Raw genomic sequence first — 20,368 nt, 5'->3', positions numbered from 1 at the left:
ACATGGTGTTACATCAGCCCCTTGGCTTCTTGGGATGGGAAACTCCACAGGAAGGTGAAGGCGCAGCCCTTCGGAGTGCAGATCCACCCAGGGCACCCCTGCGTTATGGCGGTAACAGGCCTGGCTGCAGCTCTGCCATCCGTTGGCTTACACCACTGCAGATCGTGCATATGTATGTGATCTACCCGCTTATATTTAAAATCACATTTTAAAGCAAAAGTTACATTACAGTACTCCAAATGAAAATTGAGTGATTGAAGAGTGACATAAGATGAAGAATTAAAAGTTGTTCATTCACCTTTGGATGATATCAGGTCTGAAATCTTAATGAAAATAATTTCTGGTAATTATAGTGTAAAAAAGGTGGTTACAAATAGATAGAGACACTGCTGTGTTCAGGCAGCATTCTGTGAGCGTAAATGACTTTAAAAGTTACCTCTGGAACCAGCAGGGCCTGGCCCAGCTGCCTGGATTTCTTACGATTATGAAAGAGACATTGTCAAAAGACTTTGTTGTTGCTCAATGTGCATCTGGAAATGCCATTTGGGTCTTGACGCTGTTCTTTCTATTTTGAAGTATGTTTTGCATCCCTTATATCTGTTTGTGGTTTTGTTTTTTTTTTTTATTGATTTATATCTCCATTTTATTCCCATTCACTTGACTTTCTCCTTTTAAAAATCCTGAGGTGCCTGATGCAAATTATTGAGCTTAGTCCTTGGAAGATAATTATCTCCTAGTATAGCTGTGTGTCCTGAGATCTGTAAATAACGTCAGCATTTTGTTTCTTCTCAGGACACCTTGTGCAGACAGGGCAGGGGACGGGGCAGTTTCATACCTCTAGGCCCTGGGCTCACTTTCCTCAGCTCTCTCGGGGCAGCGCCGTGGTGGGCACAGCCGGTGTTCTGCGTTCCTGTTGGGAATGCAGCGTGACAGCCGGCGCGGTGGTACCCGACCTCGCAGTTTGCTGGTGTCTCGTGTGTTTGGGTGTGATGAATATTTTTTGTTATATTTCAGTTTGCCATAGTTTTTTTTTAAAATGTTATTTGCATATTAAAAATTCAGTTACATAAGACAGAGAAGAGAATTCAGGGCATTAACTGTGTCAGCTGAGAAACAGGCACACGTAGACAATGTTTTGGAGAGCGAAAGATACGAAGTGTAAACATTTGGCTGTTGAGTGGCCTCTTGGGAAGGGCTTTGCAGATAACTTGGAGGTAAGAAGCAGGCAGCTGTGGTGGCTCAGGAGGTGTCTCTTTCCCACTGAAATCACCATAGAATCACGGAATGGTTTGGGTTGGAAGGGACCAAGCGCGAGGTCCTGCACGTGGGTCGGGGCAATCCCAAGCGCAAATCCAGGCTGGGCGGAGAATGGATGGAGAGCAGCCCTGAGGAGAAGGACTTGGGGTGATGGGTGACGAGAAGCTCACCATGAGCCGGCACCGTGCGCTGGCAGCCCAGAAAGCCACCCGTGTCCTGGGCTGCATCCCCAGCAGTGTGGCCAGCAGGGCGAGGGGGGGATTCTGCCCCCAGCTTAAGGACATGGGGCTGTTGGAGCGAGTCCAGAGCAGGCCGCGAAGATGGTCTGTGAAGACGGGCTGGGCGAGCTGGGGCTGTGGGGGAGGCTCCGGGGAGACCCGTCTCTGTGAGGGGGAGGGCGTGGGCTCCGCTCCGCCGCCGCCCCCCTCCGCCCACGCCCGGCCGAGGGACTACAAGTCCCAGGAGCGCGGTCGCCGTTCCCGCCCGCCGCCTGCGCAGTGCCGCGCCTGCTCGGGGCCGCGGCGGCGGACCGGGAGGCGGCAGCGGAGCCGGGGCGCTGGCCGGGTGAGGGACACGCTTGTACCCCCCTGTCCCCTCTTCCTCCGCAGCGCCGCTTCGGCTCCCCCCGCTCCCCGTGCTGCTGTGAGGAGGAGGAGCGCTGGGGTGGGGGGAGGAAGGCGAGGCCGCGCCGGCCCCGGGGCCTGACAAAACCTTTTGGTGTTTTTTTTTTTCCAGGGAAGCGAGTGGGCGGCGCGGCGGGGGAGCGAGCCGTGGGTGCGTGAGCTGGGTTTGGATCTGTGTGACTGCGGGAGGGGGGTTTGTGCGGAGCCGTCTGCGGGGGGGGAAGGCTGGTGCCCTGCGAGCGGCGGGGGGCACCGGGCGAAGTTGGCTGTGAGATTCCCCGAGTGTTTCTGTGTGCCCTTTCCCCCCCGCCGGAGCCAGCCCCACCTGCCATGTTGGTGTCTGGGAACCGGTAGCGCTTGCGGTTCTGCAGCCCGTGGCCGGGGCCCTCCCCGCGCCCGGCCGCCACGGGACCGGGCGGCGAGTGGCTGGGGGCGGCCCGGCGTGGCCGTGCTTCCCTGCTGCACGGCTTTCGTGTTCAGAACTTGTAACTTGACGAGTATCGTGACTTCCCTTTTTTGTTACTAATAGACCTTTAATGCTAAAGAACTTGATCAAGTGAGTATGTATTTTTTTCTTGCAAAGTCACGGTACTGTGCTCCGGAGGGAGCGCCGTTACGACCGAGCTCCCAAACCGAGCATGTGACACTGCACTTACTGATAGGTAGCTCGCTATTTTTGTGAGCCAGGCAGTCGGCTCGCAAGTAGAAGCTGCAACTTGAAGATGATGGAGGGGGGAGTGGCACGGACAGTACGTGAAATCTGAAATACTGCACCTCTGTAAAAGCAGCAGGATGGTGGTTGTCGGAAACGGACCTCTAAACTGCGGCTGCCGTGGAGGGTTCCAAAATATTTAAGATACTCCACACGAGGGTTTTGGTGTGAGATTTGTCAGGTCCTGGAGAATATACTCTCTCCTTACTAGCAGTTACCCTTCATGGTGGACCGCAGATGGGATGCCTCACGCTGAGGAAGGGGGCTAGTCTCGAGAGAAGGCGCTGGGAGCAGGTTGAGCGGCTTCGAGTTCTGCACTTCTTCTGACTCAAAGTTTGTTAGTGTGACTCCTTACGTAAGGAGAACTCCTCTTTCTAGCATCATGAACAACTGCAGTAGATTTTGCCATGGTTATATGCTTCTGTTGATTTTATGCAGCACGGTAATACTATAATAGATAATTTAGTAGCCAGCTGATCCTGTGCATTACTGACAGGTTCTCTTAAGGGGCGTGAGAAATGAGGTGCTCCTTGCTCATAAATCTTACTGGGTAGGTAGTATGTTCAGTGCTAGCTGCAGAGCAGCCGCTGGGCAGAAACGATCTCGAGGTATGAGTTTCTTATTAATATTGATAAGGTAGTTGAACTGTAGCAAACTGAAATGCATTTTGCGTGTTGTACGCGTGTTTTGAGATGGTGCGTGTTGTAATGTGAGAGTTCAGCAGGTAACTCCTCGGTCATGGTGCACTATCCTACTGAAAAATGGATTGTTTTTAGCTCAACTTTGGGAGACAGGCTGCTAGCTTATAGAAAGAAATAAGGCTTGTTAGTTATTACTATAAATATTAATGAAGAAAGAGGTACTTCCTCTGGGGTGAATTAGCATGGAAGCTATTCAAGCTTGCTTAGGAATTATTTTCAGTCAGACAGTGATTTCAGTTTTGCCTTGCCCTGCCCTGCCTACATTAGATCTGCCCAAACTTGCTTTGGAAGTCGGGTCTTGCGTAGCGAGACTCAGGAGGAGCAAATAACCCTGAGCAGGAAACGCTGTAGGAGGAAGAAGAATCTGGTGTACTAGCAGTATTCACTACTCTGCTTAATCCCTTTGCTGTCAACTGAATTGCAGAAATACTCAACAGAGATGTCGCTTGTTCCTGTATGCCACAGTACAAAACCACGTGCTTTGTAAGTTGGAGGTCAGTACCCAAAGATCAAATGCGGCGTTTTCCAGGACTTTTAAACGTAGGAAGCAGTCTGTGTCCTGCGTTCATCAAAGGCCTGGATTGTCTTGGGTTCTGAACAGATTTATGGCATGCTGATGGCAGGGCAAAACATCTTAGATGCTGTTGGGCCACGCAATCTTTGTTGTTGATATGGTGGAGCATCATGAAGTGAAATTGTTTGAATTCTTTTGCTAAGCTTCTGTTACCGTGCCACAGCTTTTAGGAGGTTACTGAGCATTCTTGAAGTAGCTGACAAAAAATTGAAATGTTTTCGTATCAAAATGAAATTGCCAGGATTGAAAAATAATTTGCACGTAGCAGGAGCTATTTAATATCTGTTGTTTCTTCAGCCACAGCAGACTGTTGGATATCTAAATTTCCTAATCTGTCTCCTTTATGCAATTACGTACAGACATCTGGTATTTCAAGTACGGTGCTGGGTAGTTTGAGAAACTCAAGGTAGTTTGAGAAACTCAAAAGGTAATCTGACAAACAACGTTCTGGAATTAGTACCAGCTGAAGCTGCCGCCGCTCGCTCTGCCCTAGTGCTGCCTTCTGTGGTGTGTTACCAAATATGTAACTGTGGCTTAATTGCTTCGAAAGCTCGTGTCCTGAAAGCTGGCGTGGAGCGAATGTTATGTAGCCTGGGAAGGTCAGAGAATGCAACTGTTGTCTTTTCATGGTGATCATAAAGGGAAGAGGTTTTTGGAGGGGAGCAGCGTGTGTCATGTAGGTGTGTTAGTGGTACAGTAGTTTCTTCTTTCAAGACAGGCTGTGTTAATAATATCCGTGTCGGAAGAGAGTAATAGCGTGTGCATCTTGCTCAGGTAGGGCTTTTGGGTTCTCTTTACTGTGTTGCAAGTTTTGTGCGTATTAAACTACCTGCTTTACATCTCTGGTGTTCTCAAATCTCTGCCAGAAACTTAAGGTGTCCTCAGAGGCTGAAGGCTGTCAGAGTGCTTAGCCCATCCCTGATGCTGAACACATCTTCTCTAGTCAAAAAAAAAAAAGAGACATTGAGCGAAACAGCGAGGGAAATGACTTTACTTCTAAGTGTATGAGACGCCTCAGAAGGCATGTAATCAGCTTGTCTGCTGTTAAATGTGTTTATAATGAGTGACACAAAAATAGAAGCTCGTTTTGAAATTTGGCAAGGCAGAGGCCCAGGAACGCAGGCGAAGTCAACAGGCTGTTCGTAGGGGATACCCTGCGTGGGTCCCCTATTGCTTCCCAAAACTTGCTTTCAAGCAGGAGAACCACTTGGACTAACTTTCTGCCTGTGGGCCGACCCCTTAAAATGGAAAACGTCAACTAAAACTGTTAAGGCTTGATAAACTATGAGTAACTCTTAGGTACAGCCTCACAGCGGAAAGCATCTGAAAAGACAGAAGGGAGTTCTGCAGATCTCGTGTATGTATATTTTTATGGATGCAACTTTTTTTTCCTGTCTGATACCAATAGCTCCTAGCCTAATAACTAGTTACTACTGTGTTTGCAGGCAGTATCAATTTAACCCTGCTTTTTCTTGTGAGCCCTAAAACTGTGGGACTAAAAATACATTTGTTGCAAGAAGTTGTTATTTGTTTCTCAAAGAACTTTGGCAGTAACTTCAGTGTTTCTTTTTCTAATCATTTCTCTGAGATTGTCCTAGTTAAAAACATCTAAATTACTGTGTCCTTGAAGTTCCTTACTTAATCTCATCTTTGGATGCATGAGCTGTAACCACTGGTTAGAGTTGCTGGGGTTTTTTTGTTTGGGTTTTTGAGGTTTTGTTTGGTGGGTTGTTGTTTTTTTTATTCAGAGCTTTATATACATGATTGTCTGTATTTGCTAGGAATGACTTTTAAACCATCAGGTATAATAAGATTGCAATTTTTTATGCATAAAGGCTTGTGACACATCTCTTTTTGTCTCTGCTAGGGTTTTGGTTGTGAGGTTAGAACTATAGATGGAAGAACTTAATCACACACGCAAGGAGCAGTGATGGTTGTCAGTGCACCTGGTTGTCAGGCTTTCTCCACACACTGAGAAAAACCCAACAAATGTAAAACCTGTGCCTAATTAGGGAGCTAATCTGTATTCTTGAGAGAGGATCATCTCCTGCTGTGCTGAGCAGTGAACCACAGACCTTTAAAACACTAGAAGGAGAGCATTAGGCCAGTGCACGGTACGTTGTTTGTAGTTTCTCAAGCATGAACTGAAAGGTCTTGTGAAGCACAGCTCCTCTGGAGTCACTACAGGTTGTGGGAAGGAAGCTTTTCACTTAACTGTAGCATTGGCTGTGAAGGGTTCATCACCAGATCCCTTGACAGCTCTCACATATATCCGTTACCAATATATCTCACAGATAGCTATTACAGATTATATCTGGATCAAACCCTTTTTCTTCCCAAATTAGCTAGTATGGCTGTTAGTTCTGCTGGGGAAGAAGACATAAAGCAGTTAATCATGAATTGCATGGAAACATGATCTGAGCTGTGTGATTCTACCCCTTCAATATTAATGCAATTGGTGTTTTTTCTTCCATAGACTTAATTTTTAGATGAATTAGCTCCTTGAACTTGTTTTGAATGGTGTGAAACTCTTTGTTTATCTAACTGTTAACCAAGATGTTTTCCAATTATGTAGTTAGAACTGATGTTACATTGAGACATAACCGTAGTTTGTGTAGATTTTTGTCCCTGATGTGATATGAAAACCTACGGTTGTTTCAGTTTTTCTCTCTTTTAAAAAAACATTTTTGGATTGTGGCCCAAAGAAATATTCTTCGGAATTGAAATATTTGAGGAATTTTTTCTGAATGAATTCTACTGTTGAAGAAAGTCTCCAGACTTATTTCCACCTTCTGCCTTATCTGGGTACAGATACTCCTTGGTTTTATTATTTTATTAAAATTAGTAATATTATTTAATTTTTTTTAACAGAAAAGACCAGTATTGGGAGCTCGGTGCTTCTTATGCATAGGTGAGAGAGGGCGTTTGCTTTGATAGGCCAGAGATAACCATACCCAAGTACCTTTTTATGTGGCGTGTTTTAGGACAAAGTAGTAAGTGCATGAATCTTTTTGCCTGTTTACCAGAGAGTGAGGTGGAAGGGGACTCCTCTTCATCTCCCTGAGCTTGTGCCACCTAAACTGTAGCAAGGGCCACATCTCTCCAAGCAACAAACAGTTTCTTACCCTGTGTATTGGAGGTGTGGTGCAGCTGTACTGTATTACTGCTTCAGTTCATGAGTGTGAGGTGAAAATACCATTTGCTGCTGCGCAAGTGTCCCTGACGTGCTGACATAACCAGGGGTTGTTGGAATCGGCAGTTAGGAAACCTTGCATTAGGAAAGGGTGACTCAGTCATTAAGTGGTGGGCTGTGGATTTGAGAGAATATATTAATCTGCTAACATGAAAATACCAGCAGTATTGACTGGTAAGTGTAAGTTTATGGCCTGCTTATCGCTTCGTTGGGGCTGACAGAGCTTGTTCCCGAACTGTTGGGATTCACCTGTTTGGTTTCCTTCCTTCCTTTCAGTGCGTACTGTGTAACCCGCTGGCTGCCCAAGATGGTGAAGCTGGACATACACACGCTGGCTCATCACCTCAAGCAGGAGCGACTGTATGTAAACTCAGAAAAGCAACTCATCCAAAGGCTCAATGCAGATGTCTTGAAGACAGCTGAAAAGCTATACCGCACAGCGTGGATTTCCAAGCAGCAAAGGATTAACTTGGACAGACTGATCATAACAAGGTGACCTGGGGGGTGGGAGTGGTCCTGGGGAGAACAAGCTCCTAAACTTCTGTGAATTGCAGCAAATGCATCAGATTTTTCACACTTAGTATCTGGATTCCTTTGCTGTACATAAAACCAGTAAGGTTTTAAAACAAATCTAAACTAGGGACACTGACTCGCCTGAAACTTACTTATTGGCTGTTGAAGCTACCTTTTTTTAATATAGTGTTTGTTTTGCTTCCATTCATAGTTCATGGGAACAAACTCTCCTTATTCCTAAATTTGCAAATCCTATGTGTTAACTATATGGAAAGACTTTTTTCCTTGGTGGCAGTCTTGTTAGTAGATTGACCACATGGCATCTTCTATGAGGTTTGTTTGCTTAAGAGTTGCTTAAACTATTTCAATGTTTTTCTTTAAAGTGCTGAAGCTTCTCCTGCTGAATGTTGCCAGCATGCTAAAATCTTGGAGGACACGCAGTTTGTGGATGGATATAAGCAGTTGGGATTTCAGGAGGCTGCTTACGGAGAATTCCTAAACAGGTTGAGGGAGAACCCTAGGCTTATTGCATCCTGTCTGGTTGCTGGAGAGAAGCTCAACCAGGACAACACTCAGAGTGTCATTCACACAGTCTTTACCTCCATTTATGGCAACTGCATCATGCAGGAGGATGAGAGCTACCTCCTCCAGGTCCTCCGTTACTTGATAGAATTCGAACTCAAGGAAAGCGACAACCCTAGGCGGCTGTTGAGACGAGGCACCTGTGCATTCAGCATCTTATTCAAACTTTTCTCTGAAGGACTCTTCTCTGCAAAACTCTTTCTTACTGCAACTTTACATGAGCCAATCATGCAGCTTCTGGTTGAAGATGAAGACCACCTGGAAACTGACCCGAACAAGTTAATTGAGAGATTCTCCCCAGTACAACAGGAAAAGTTATTTGGAGAGAAAGGCACAGAAAAGTTCAAGCAAAGAGTCCAAGAGATGGTTGACTCCAATGAGGCCAAGCTGGTGACCTTGGTGAACAAATTCATTGGCTATCTCAAACAAAACACTTACTGTTTTCCTCACAGCTTGAGATGGATTGTGTCACAGATGTACAAAACACTCTCGTGTGTAGACAGGCTGGAGGTTGGGGAGGTCAGAGCGATGTGCACAGATCTTCTCCTAGCGTGTTTCATCTGTCCTGCAATTGTTAACCCAGAACAGTATGGGATAATTTCTGATGCTCCAATAAATGAGGTGGCAAGATTTAATCTGATGCAGGTATGATTCACCTTAAAGTAGTCTTAAGAAAAAAAAGTATGAGAAATATTCTTGGCCTTTTTTTTCCCTGCTAGAACTGATGTTACTGCAGTAAAGGTAAAGGTACTCTCCATCCTACCTATAAGATGGATGCTAACAAAAATATTTGTGTTAATTGTTGCTGAAAAGGCCTACTCTGAAGTTTATCTGTTTGCTTAAAATATTGAGTTAAAGAAACTGATAGAGTGTATTTCTTTGGCTCTTAGAAGAGCTGCAAATGTACTTTATAAAAGCTATTATAAGGAATGGAAGCTAAAGTGTAAAAGTGTCTATAAGATGAATTCTGGAATGTGTGTTGTGCTGTTCTTGCTAATGTTAAATATTATGCCAGGTGTTTCACAAAACAGTGAAATATTTTGCTGAAAAAAACCTTCTTGTCTGGCAGTAGTGACTGGTGTGTCTGGTGGGTGGCTATCTGCTGTTTCATTAGCCCTTAGAGTATTCCCTAGCCCTCATGACAAATTTTTGTCTTTGTGCAAATTCTTGGGCAATTTAATGACAGTATGTAGAGGTGTAGTCTGAAGGTACTGAGCAACGCTTGTCTGACTGAGGATATTCCCACACAAGTAACAAAACCTACTTGTTAATGTTGTCTATAAACCCAACAGAGAGTGATTCTCCCAGTATAATCATTCTGGTGAGTTTTACTCACTAGACTGTTACTGACAGGGCCTTGCCAGTATTTTTCTGAAATACATTGGCAATCCTCTCCTGTGTCACTGCTTGCACGCTGCAGCAGAGCTTGCAGTTGGCGACTCTTTAAAATTGAGAGTTGTTTTGCATTTGGAGATTAATAAGGAATATATGCTCTGAAACAAGGGTTAGCCCTCTTGCTATTTTCTCTCCTCCAACATATTCTTAGTAAAATATATACAGCCTTTTACCATGCCCAGGTTTAAGATGACCTAGATTCAACTCTCAATTCTGACGTGTTGAAAAAACAAAACACACTTTGTTCCTGGGAAGGGGGGAAGTATGGATGCTCATAGCACATTGTGTGTGCAGATTTTCTTGTTCAATGCAATGACTGCTTTTTTCTAAAGCTTCTTGCATTTTTTCTGCACTGAAAGCAGGTACAAGGCTGTCCACTCAATCAGATGTATTTCTTGGAATATTAAATGAAAAAAAAATTAGAATGGAGGAGTTTTTTTAACTGTTTTTTATAATCGAGTCCATCGTGGTGATGTTTTGAAATGCTTATTCTTCATACTTCTTTTTCATTTCAGGTTGGGAGACTTCTGCAGCAGTTGGCAATGACAGGTTCTGAAGAGGGAGATCCACGTCTGAAGAGCAACCTTGCTAAATTTGACAAAGTAAGAATCCAGACTTAAAAAAAGCTAAGACTCATGTGTGCACTTCATCCTTCTACAGCCTCTTTTTTCAGACATTGCAAAGGACTTACTAAGTGTTTAACTTCCAAGTTACATGTACTGAAAAGCAGATTAAATCCTGCACAAAGCTGGTAACAAAATCTTGAGTACTAGAATTAAGGGTTGGGGGATTGTCACTTCTACTCTGACGTAATACTTCCTAAAAGAAAATACAAAGAAGAAATAAAAGCAAGTTACCTTTGCAACCGAAATGCTAAATTACTGTCTGTGGTTTTTCTACTGAACCTAAAGAAAACACTTTAATCTGAAGACAACTTTTGTATGAAATCTGATTTAACACCAAGTAATTTCTTAGTGCAATGAACTTCTGTTCCTTTTTTTTTTGTTCAGCTTTTCCTTTGTTGGTATGAATCATCCATAGTAATACTGAAATTAGCTTCATCAGGAACAGTGAAACTAATGATCTTTGATGTATTGTCATATGTTTAAAAAACACGTTGTTTTGCTTGCGTAACTTCCAGGGTTTTGCTAATTATAATTGTTACACAGTCATCATACAAAGTTACACATTTATTGTACAAGTAACATTTCAGTCAGATTAGAAAGTGATGTTGTGTGTTGCTTCCTTGTTTCACTTTTTGTCTGTGCTCAGCAGATTCTTCAGGAAGGGGCAGTTTAATGCCATAAAACAGTTTAATTTTTTTTAAAAATGTAGGAAGACACTTAAGTAACACTTTTGAATGCAGAAAAGGAATGAAGGAAATGCTAAAGTTAACTACATGCTTTCCTTGTTTGTTCTTCAGTGATTTTAATGATATGTGGTATTTTATCCTAAGACTTTAAAAGTACGTAGCAAAACTTATATCATTATGTAAACTACTTAACTCTTGTGGTAACTTATGTTCTTTCCAAGCTCTAGTAAATGGTCTCTCATTTAAAAACTATTTATTCTCTTTGCAGAGCTGTGTGGCTGCTTTCCTGGATGTAGTTATTGATGGGCGTGCGGTTGAAACTCCTCCGATGTCTTCTGTTAACCTTCTGGAGGGGCTGAGTAGAACAGTGGTTTACATGACATACAGCCAGCTGACTGCTCTGGTAATATCTTAAGTTCTCAAAAAGAGGGAGTATAAACTTGTCCCCATGTGTTTACAGATAGGATAAACGAGGCTGATAATCTACACTGCAATTCTCACCAACACTAATTGTCAATTTTTAGGTTGGCTTCATGCGAAATGTGATGTCAAGTGATCAACTTAAGGAAGATCGGATGGCTTTGGAAAACTTGCTGGCAAGCTTACCCCAGAACAAACCAGGGAAAAGCAGCAGCCTTGAAATGACTCCGTATAATACCCCACAACTTTCTCCTGCAACTACTCCAGCTAACAAAAAAAATCGATTACCAATAGGTGAGGAGAGCAAGCAGACTGCTTGGATGGTTTCTGACACCTTGATACATTTTCTGTGCCGTTTTTTCAGTCATCTCTTGCAGTTACTCTTTGACTACACTTTCAGTTCCTACTTTTTCTGTGTAGATGGTGAAGAATTTTCTTTTGCATAGAAAGCCAGGTAACTTCCTTACTTTCTGATGCAAGCATGGTGAGCTTCATCAGTCTGGACTGAACTTGAGAAAAACACTGGAGTGGTTGGTAGTCACACTAGTGCAAGGATAATAAGGGAAAGTTTGAAGATGGGAAGCAGATCTAGGAGGGAAGATTGCTTAGGAAAGCAATAAGATGGAAGCGATGGCATTGAATTAGTGGGATAGAATAAGTTTAGAATTTTTGTGTCTCAGAAGAGAGCAAATGTGGAGGAGGATGAAAAAGCAAGAGCAGAACTTTTAGAGCATGTGCCGAGAAGAGAAGATTCCTTCGTTCTCCATTATTTGCCTGGTCTAATTCCAGTTGTTAGTATATTGTAATGCAATTTGGTGTTAGTTTGGGTTTTTGTCCTCTTTTTGAAGAGGTTTTCTGGGTCTTGACCTTCTTTATTTCAATAATATTTTCTTTTAAAATAGGAAGTATGGTACTCTTCTTCAGTGTATGTTTACATGAATGTGACCACATGGGATATTTTTGTTTGTTTGAGATTTGGTCTTAATGTGTAACAGGATGAAAACACGTAGAGCCCGATAAGTGGCAAAAAAACCTACAAAACCAACCCCAAAACAAACCTATCCCATGTTGTTTTAACTCTACTTCTGAATGGTTCTGGTCTTATGCCTATAAAGTAGTGGCACAACAGCATTTATTTTATGGTACAAAATAGTTTTTGCTGAAATTTTTTATTTGTTTTTGTTTTGTTTTAATGCTTTCGAAATCCAGGACAGCAATTGGCAGCCATTACTGCCTGGGATACTTCTGCTACCAATCTTTCAGCTCATATAACTCTAGTAACCCCTTTTGGTGGGTAATGCCCTCTTTCCATTCTTCTCTGTGAAACTTTTACTTACAACACATGACTTAAGCATGCCTTTGGTTTACTTTGGCAATCAGTTTATTTTTCAGACTTCATTGATTTCTGTATGAAACTCATTTTGTACATACATGTAGTTTTTAAAAACGCCTTGTGTGCTGATGTGTGATAACCAAAATTTGGCTGTGACTTCTGCACACTTGCCTTGTTTTCCCTGGATCAAATAAAGAAATAACTGGTGTCATGCTGCCATACTTAGAAATCTTAATTCCATGTGGGCGTTTTTCCTTCCACGGTGCCAAACGTGGGAACATGAGGCTGCTTGAAAAGACTAATAGTCACAAAATAATGAAAGTAAACCACCTGGTATTAAACTCTGTGTCTGGGTTTGAGACACTTGTTAGAATAGGATTTTCTGCTTTTTAGGAGAAAAAACTTCTAAATAAATTAACTAAACAGAGTTATAAAGCACAGGAACCTAGACCTTTTTTTGTTGGTAACAAACATCTTTATTTTCTCAATTGATTTATTAAGGGTCTTTCTGTGACTGGAACACACTGAGTTTGTGTAGGCAGGCAGGACATTGTATACCTCATTTCTCTGAACTTTTATGTTGAATGTTTGCTTTTTCACAGTTCAGTACTCAAGTTTAAACACTAGTTCCATCTCTCAAAGTCTCGTATGACTTCTCATTTTGTAAGTTTATTTAGTATATGTATTATTAATTCAAAACATTGCCATTCTGTATTTCCATTGTATTGTCTTTTTTTCCTCCTTAAACAAGGAAAAGCTTTCTAATGTTGATATTTCAAAATATTTTCTTAGCAACTCGTAGCAGAAGTAGGTCAAATATTCTAATGGATCAGCACGGAGATCATGAAGGATCCTCCCAGGAGACTATCCCAGAAGTTCAGCCGGAAGAAGTGCTGGTGATTTCTCTGGGGACAGGTCCACAGATTACTCCAGGAATGATGTCAGAAAATGAGGTATGCAAAAACTATCACATCTCAGATATTTTGAAAAGTACAGCCTCTGTGTTCTCTGATAGCAGAACAATGGAGTTGTGACACTAAGTTCGGCTTATAAAACCAGAATGGGGATTAAAATCCTTACTTTATTTTACTGAACTTGGGGGTTGTAGCTTTCAAATTTCTCTTTGTTAGATGTTTTTTTTCCTCACTTAGTAAGTTTGCAAGGTGTGAACAGCCATATATTAACGCAGGAAAAATGAACCTGGCAGATGTATGAAGAGGCTTTGTCATCTAGTATGCTTAAGAGCAAACTTGAGCTATTGTTTCTGAGCCTGAAGAAGCAGATTCAGTTCTCTTTCTGCATGGTCTGTCCTCTGGATCAGTGGCACAGGTGAATGACAGAACTGGAACACTCATCCCGACGTTTTTGGCAGCTCAGACTTGAAATGCACAAGCCCAGCTCCTTGTGAGGGCAGAGCTGTGCTCGTGTTGCCATGAATGCCTTCAGACTGTGTTGCTTAGGGTAAGGCTGGTTTTACAGCCTTTTCTTTCACCAACCGTAGCACAGCTTCTGCTTTCATCTTTGCTGCCTGGCCTGATAGTTCAGATTATCTCCTTTTGTAGCCTTGTAACAATTGGTTTCTGTATTGTGTTAGTCTGCTGGGGTGATGAGGGAGCTGGTGGCTCCGTTATTATCAGGACTTGCCTTGTGCTCACATCTTGGTTATCTTGCGTTCTCTCCAGGCTCTGACTTTGGAGATAGCTGTCTTTTTTTCAAACAGAATGTTCGAAATTTTATTGTGCCATTAACATCTAGGGGGAAAAAATGAAAAAAGTGTGTGCAATGTTTTGTTTACTGATTAATTATCCAAAAAATAGATTATTTTAAGGAAGTCTTGTTTCTTTCCCCCCACCCTCCAGGTCTTAAATATGCAGCTTGCAGATGGCGGACAAGGAGATGTCCCTGTTGATGAAAACAAACTCCATGGTAAACCTGATAAAACCTTGCGCTTTTCCCTCTGCAGTGATAATCTGGAAGGAATATCTGAAGGTGAAGGGCTACTTAAGTCTTGAAGTCTTCTCCCCTTTTATTTTTTTCATTAACTAAAGAAGGAACTTATGTTAAATACAACGTGTCATCTTTGCCATTTTGAAGACTGTGCTTGTTACTTTACCCTGAGAGCGTGTCTTTTCTCTTAGCCATTTGAAGGAAAAAGTCTGGAGCTAAAATTTGACCCGCAAAGGCATAGCTGAGTCTGAGAACTAGGAAGAAAAAAATTAAGTGTATTTAGAAAGAGAAAACAAAGGGATTTTTTTTTTGAAACTTAAGTGCAGTACTAATTATTAAGATAATCTAACTTAGCATTCTCAGACTTATTTTTCATCATGTTTTAATAACCTCTTACATGGAATAATTTCTGGACTCCAGACAACTTTTATATGAACCTCAGACAAAACAAAGCACAGGTTTATTTGTGGTATTGAACAGGTTTGTACAGATCACTCAGCAAGCATTATTTTGTGTAACTTCCATAATTTAGTTTTTGCTCCCTCTCTCCTCAAAATAAGCAAACAAATTCATGGACAAGTGAAGAAATTAATGGCAAAGACTTTGACTTTTTAGTTACAGTTCAGTGCAGTAATGGTGAGATTCCAGCTGTTTCTGGTGGTGTATTTGTAGATTATTGCAATTAGTGTGGTACTCTAAACATGGGAAGCACAAATCACGGTGTGGGTTAAGTATCTATAGAACAGGGATCAAGAGTAGAGCAAATGTACATTTAGTTCATGAATTCAGTGCTTTATATTGGAACTGCTACTTCATTTCTCTTCATCTTTCTAGTTAGTTGTGTCCTGGATTGTTAATGCTGTATATTTAGGAACTGTTACTCAAATTAGATTTACAGCAAAATCTGTTTTCACAGGTCCTTCAAATCGCTCCAACTCTGTGTCATCTTTGGATTTAGAAGGGGAGTCTGTGTCAGAGCTTGGCGCGGGCCCCTCCGGGAGCAATGGCGTCGAAGCTCTGCAGCTGTTAGAGCACGAACAAGGCAGGTGCAAATTCTTGAATACAAGTGCCTGAGGTGCTGTAGATGGTAAAGCCAAAGTTCTATGGAAAAAGGTTGCAAAATTGGCTAGTTCAGCAGAAAATAAGTAAAAGTTTTCCTTGTGCAATCACTCTGGCTTTTATTTCTGCGTTTGTTTGTTTGTTTTTTCCCATAGCAGTATCTCTTGTAGTCCATTGTTAGGAAAAGGAAATTGCATGGGATTTGGAGCCTTAAGTCCTTTATAGGAAACTGCTTGTAAAGTTTTGCTTGATACCAGGTTTTTTCCCTTCAGGGAATAGGGTGATCTGGATGGGAGTAGTCTTAAAGCATCTAGCTAGCTTCCTGTTCAATATGTATTTGTCAAATGCTGGAACAGCTTGCCCAAAGAGGTTGTGATGTCTCAACCTTGGAGATATTCAAAACATGACTGGACATGACCATGAGCAACCTGCTGTAATTGATTCTGTTTTGAGCAGGGGGTTTGCACTTGAATGATCTCTGTAGACCTCAGCTTTTCTGTGATAAGTTCTTCTTACAGGAATTGTATCAGTTTCTTGATAGTGCACTAGATTTTGTTCATTTTGTCTGTCAATTTAGTTGATAGGTCACCATGTGTAGTTTAAGATTTTTCTTCTTATGTCTCAAATGTGCTTAAAAACTATTTTCAGGCAGCATCTCTTAAATAGTATAATAGTGCTTTACAGGCCTTACTTTAAAACACTGTCTTACCTGACAGAATTAGAGGGTTGTTTTGTTTGTTTGTTTGTTTTCCTATTTTCAATCAGAAGTAATTGGAGAAGCCTTTTAAAAAAAGTGAGAACTTTTTGTTTTTACCTAGCCACAACTCAGGATAATCTTGATGACAAGCTCCGTAAATTTGAAATCCGTGATATGATGGGATTGACTGATGACAGAGATATATCAGAAACTGTGAGTGAAACTTGGAGTACAGACGTCTTGGGAAGTGACTTCGATCCAAATATTGATGAAGATCGTTTGCAAGAAATAGCAGGTAACTCACTGGTACATCTGGTGTGTGAAAATGCTTCATGCTTGCTCGAAAATAGTGAGGCTGCAGAGCCCTCCTCCTTTCTTTCTAAATAGGTGTGTTTTCATTGATTAAACTGGAGCTTTTCTGTAGGAGGATCTTGTGTGCATGACCTGTATTATATTTGGTTGCTCATTTCTGTCTTTTCAACATTGTCTTTTATGATTACTTTATTAAGGACACTTAAAATGTGTTCTTATTTTTCTCTCTTATTAGAGCTGCCTTCAGGAAGCCTATATCTAGCTATACGCTTCGGCTTTACTTTTGCAGGTGCCGCTGCAGAGAACATGCTAGGCAGCTTGCTGTGTTTACCAGGTTCAGGATCCGTGTTGCTTGATCCCTGCACAGGTTCAACCATATCAGAAACCACCAGTGAGGCGTGGAGTGTGGAAGTATTACCGAGTGATTCAGGTCAGAATTGTGCAGTTTTTGCTCATTTCTTTAGCATGAACCAAGACTCTTCCAGAGGTGTATAATGCAAAACAACAGCCTCTCTCTCTCTTTCTTTGAGAAGTTATTGTCCCAGGGTTAAGTTAGTGTTTGTGAATACTTCCAGTATTAAAAGGACAAACTGTTCCTAGGCAGAGAAAAGATGGAAAGCATTGAGAGAGACTTAGCTGTTACTTAAGAAATTCTTAAGGGCCAAAAAGGGAGAGAAGGGATTGCAAAGCAAACTTCTGTTTGCTTTCCTTCCGTGTGATGTTAAGTGTGGCTGTCCAGGATCACAGTTTACTTTGGTTAGTGAAGATTTGACTGTATACTGTTGTCTCTAAGAAACACAATACTTAAAACAGTAACAACTTCTTAAACTGCCCCTGCAGACAGAGCATTGCTCTTTCTGCACAGTTCTGCCTTCTGTATAGGGAGAAAACTCTTGCTGAAGTGCTTGAGTTAGCTTAGAACTTAATATACTTAATCAGCACATACCCCGCTCCCCTCTGTGTGTGACTTTTAAGGGAGCATGGCATTGAGTAATGATACTTTTTCTCTCTGCTCTCCATTGTCTCCCTTTTGTAGAGGCCCCAGACTTAAAACAGGAGGAAAGACTACAAGAACTGGAAAGCTGTTCTGGGATGGGTAGCACATCTGATGACACAGACGTAAGGGAGGTCAGCTCTCGACCCAGTACACCAGGCCTCAGCGTTGTATCAGGTGTGTTTAATTGTCTGTGTGAGCACGCTGCTGTATTAGAACATGACGAGCATCTGCTTTGCTGCACTTGCTTTAGTTGTACATAATTTCACTCACAAAATAACTTTTTGCACTCACTCTGGAATTTTCAAAGCAGCACAGAAGAAATAAAGGCAGCAGAGCATTGAATACTCTGTGCTACAATAGCAATAGTGTTGACTTGGAAGAAACTCCCCACTTTCTTGCATTTAGTTTATTATCACAGCTCTAAGTAAATCAGCATATATCTACTTCAGCTCTTTGTTTTCTGCAAAATATTTAGCAGAGTGAAGCATCTGTCTAACTCCCATTGTGAAAGTGTATTCATGTCTGTGTTAAAACAGTTCAAGATGTGGAGCAGAAATAAAATGTTACTTTAGGAGTACAGAAATTCAAAATGTCTCTAGGTGCTACTGTGAGTTAGGACTTGATTATTGCAGTGTTCACCAAACATTTTAACAGCTTCAGGATTTTGCTGCCTTTTTCTCTGAAAGACTGTTACAGATGCTTCTTTTATGTGTAAGGTATTAGTGCAACATCTGAAGATATTCCTAATAAGATTGAGGATCTCAGGTCTGAATGTAGCTCTGACTTTGGGGGAAAAGATTCTGTGACAAGTCCTGACATGGATGAAACGGCCCACGGTAAGTAAGTTACTTACCTGTAAATGAGAATTAGAATCTCTGATAACTGAGGTCTTGCTTAAAATGACATTCTTTAAATTCTACAGTTTCTCCCAGTTTCAACGTTCTGGTGGCTAAACTTCACATTTTCCTTATTTGCTAGCAGTGTATTTGTTTGATGAAGAGACTCCAGTACTTCATAGTACTAGAGCTTGAGTACTAGATCTAAGATCAACTTTTCCTAATTCGATTTGATTACATTGACTGTCCTGTTGCATTTGGGAATTGTTCTGCTCCTCAAGATGTCCCCACTTTTTGTGACTTAATTCTTTGATCATTTCAGCGTACTACAGAGATCTTTCCATAAAAGAATATATTTTAAAATATTTTGCAATATAAGTTTTGTAAACTTCTGTTGCTGATGGTTGTTTTTCCAATATCCCTTTTGTTGTAGGTAGTTCTTCACACAGCCCTAACTTTTTTTTCCCTGTATTTCAGGAGCCAGTCAGTTGACATCTCCTCCTTCTCAGACAGATTCTTTGCTTGCATTGTTTGACCCTCTGTCATCAAATGAGGGTGAGTTGTAAAGAATAAGCTTTTTTAAAAAAATAGGCATTTTTAATGCTTCTGTGTTAGTACCAGGTAATTTGGAAGAATCCTAAAGGAAATGTGTGTGGCTTCTTTTGTGCTTATGACCACAGGTGTGTCAGCTGTAGTAAGGCCTAAAGTACACTACGCAAGACCCTCTCATCCACCACCGGATCCACCGATCCTGGAAGGAGCTATGGGAGGTAATGAGGCCCGATTACCCAACTTTGGGTCTCACTCTGTGATTCCAGCTGATTTAGAAGCATTCAAGCAGAGGCATTCTTATCCAGAGAGGCTCGTCCGCAGCAGGAGTTCAGATATAGTATCATCAGTTCGGAGACCTATGAGTGATCCCGGGTGGAACAGACGTCCTGGTAATGAGGAGAGGGAGCTTCCCATGCCGACCACCAACACTGGAGCAGCTGTTCTGGTGGCTGCATCTCAGTCGTCATCTTCGTCTCCCAGTAAAGACTCCTCTAGGGGGGAGGTAAGGCTTCTATTTATAATTTAATTTTTTTTCTAGCATGCCCCCTTTAATTATGCATCTAATGCCAGAAGGCTGGTATTAAATGTGTTTAGCTAAGGAATTACATGCACTTTTGTTGCCTTTTAAATGTTGGTCAGTAAAGTTCTACAAGCTAAAGCTACAGATGTTCAGAGTGGCTTAAATGAACCTGGCTTCTCTTAAATTTACTGGATGATTTTTACTTGATTTGGTGGGACTTCAGACAGAGATTTTTTTGGTAGTGTTTAAATTTAAAATGCTGCAGCATCCTGAAAAGTGATTTTCTTTAAAAAAAGAAGTGAAATCTAAGTTTCTTTGTCTTCGGCTTTGCATTTATAGGCTGCCCTCTTCAGGAGGGATATTTCGAACTGCTACAGCTTTCTGTGCTCTGCTGTAGTTCTGTTTTTATACCTGGTGTAGCATAACTTGACGTCAAGGAGAAACTTTGTCTTTACACTTGATATAGTAGATGTTCAAGTGTAGCCTCTGCCCTTCTACAGATTGAAGAACGAAAAGACAGTGATGATGAGAAGTCTGACAGAAACAAGCCCTGGTGGAGGAAACGTTTTGTGTCTGCCATGCCCAAAGGTAGGATCCTGTCCATCTGGTTTTGGTACTTTAGTAAGAGTCACTGTCGTCACTTTTATGGAAAGTTTTTACAGTTTCACTTTGAAAAGCTGACCAGACTGACGTAGATTTTTTACGGAGTAATAGCTGTCCTCTTTAATATTGAGGAATAAAGGATTCTTCTTTATAAAATTGTAAGTGTTGCAGTAAAGAGAGAAATGTTGAAATACAAAGTATGCAGTACATATACAAGAGGTGTGTAAGAT

General features: G+C 41.7%; 1 protein-coding gene across 5 annotated transcripts in view; it reads left to right on the top strand.

The window, feature by feature from the left end:
- Positions 1–20,368, top strand: part of GAPVD1 (GTPase activating protein and VPS9 domains 1) — a 32,999-nt gene that overhangs the window by 581 nt on the left and 12,050 nt on the right. The window contains exons 1-18 of one of the 5 annotated variants that reach the window (XM_068413778.1): positions 1,784–1,821; positions 1,993–2,031; positions 7,337–7,552; positions 7,957–8,800; positions 10,066–10,152; positions 11,131–11,265; positions 11,387–11,576; positions 13,408–13,568; positions 14,475–14,604; positions 15,479–15,604; positions 16,440–16,613; positions 16,920–17,060; positions 17,667–17,801; positions 18,344–18,463; positions 18,941–19,018; positions 19,144–19,233; positions 19,321–19,517; positions 20,036–20,123. In XM_068413778.1, coding sequence (XP_068269879.1) covers positions 7,368–7,552; positions 7,957–8,800; positions 10,066–10,152; positions 11,131–11,265; positions 11,387–11,576; positions 13,408–13,568; positions 14,475–14,604; positions 15,479–15,604; positions 16,440–16,613; positions 16,920–17,060; positions 17,667–17,801; positions 18,344–18,463; positions 18,941–19,018; positions 19,144–19,233; positions 19,321–19,517; positions 20,036–20,123 — 2,881 coding nt within the window. In that variant the 5' untranslated portion in view covers positions 1,784–1,821; positions 1,993–2,031; positions 7,337–7,367. Of the gene's footprint in view, positions 1–1,770; positions 1,822–1,992; positions 2,032–7,336; positions 7,553–7,956; positions 8,801–10,065; positions 10,153–11,130; positions 11,266–11,386; positions 11,577–13,407; positions 13,569–14,474; positions 14,605–15,478; positions 15,605–16,439; positions 16,614–16,919; positions 17,061–17,666; positions 17,802–18,343; positions 18,464–18,940; positions 19,019–19,143; positions 19,518–20,035; positions 20,124–20,368 lie in introns of those variants that run through there. The other 4 variants (XM_068413779.1, XM_068413776.1, XM_068413774.1 and 1 more) reach the window with 4 other exon arrangements.

The sequence above is a fragment of the Nyctibius grandis genome, chromosome 16 (assembly GCF_013368605.1).
Source record: "Nyctibius grandis isolate bNycGra1 chromosome 16, bNycGra1.pri, whole genome shotgun sequence".
Classification (NCBI taxonomy): domain Eukaryota; kingdom Metazoa; phylum Chordata; class Aves; order Nyctibiiformes; family Nyctibiidae; genus Nyctibius; species Nyctibius grandis.
Note: the sequence above shows the minus strand (reverse complement) of the source record. Positions and strands in the feature narration are given on the sequence as shown.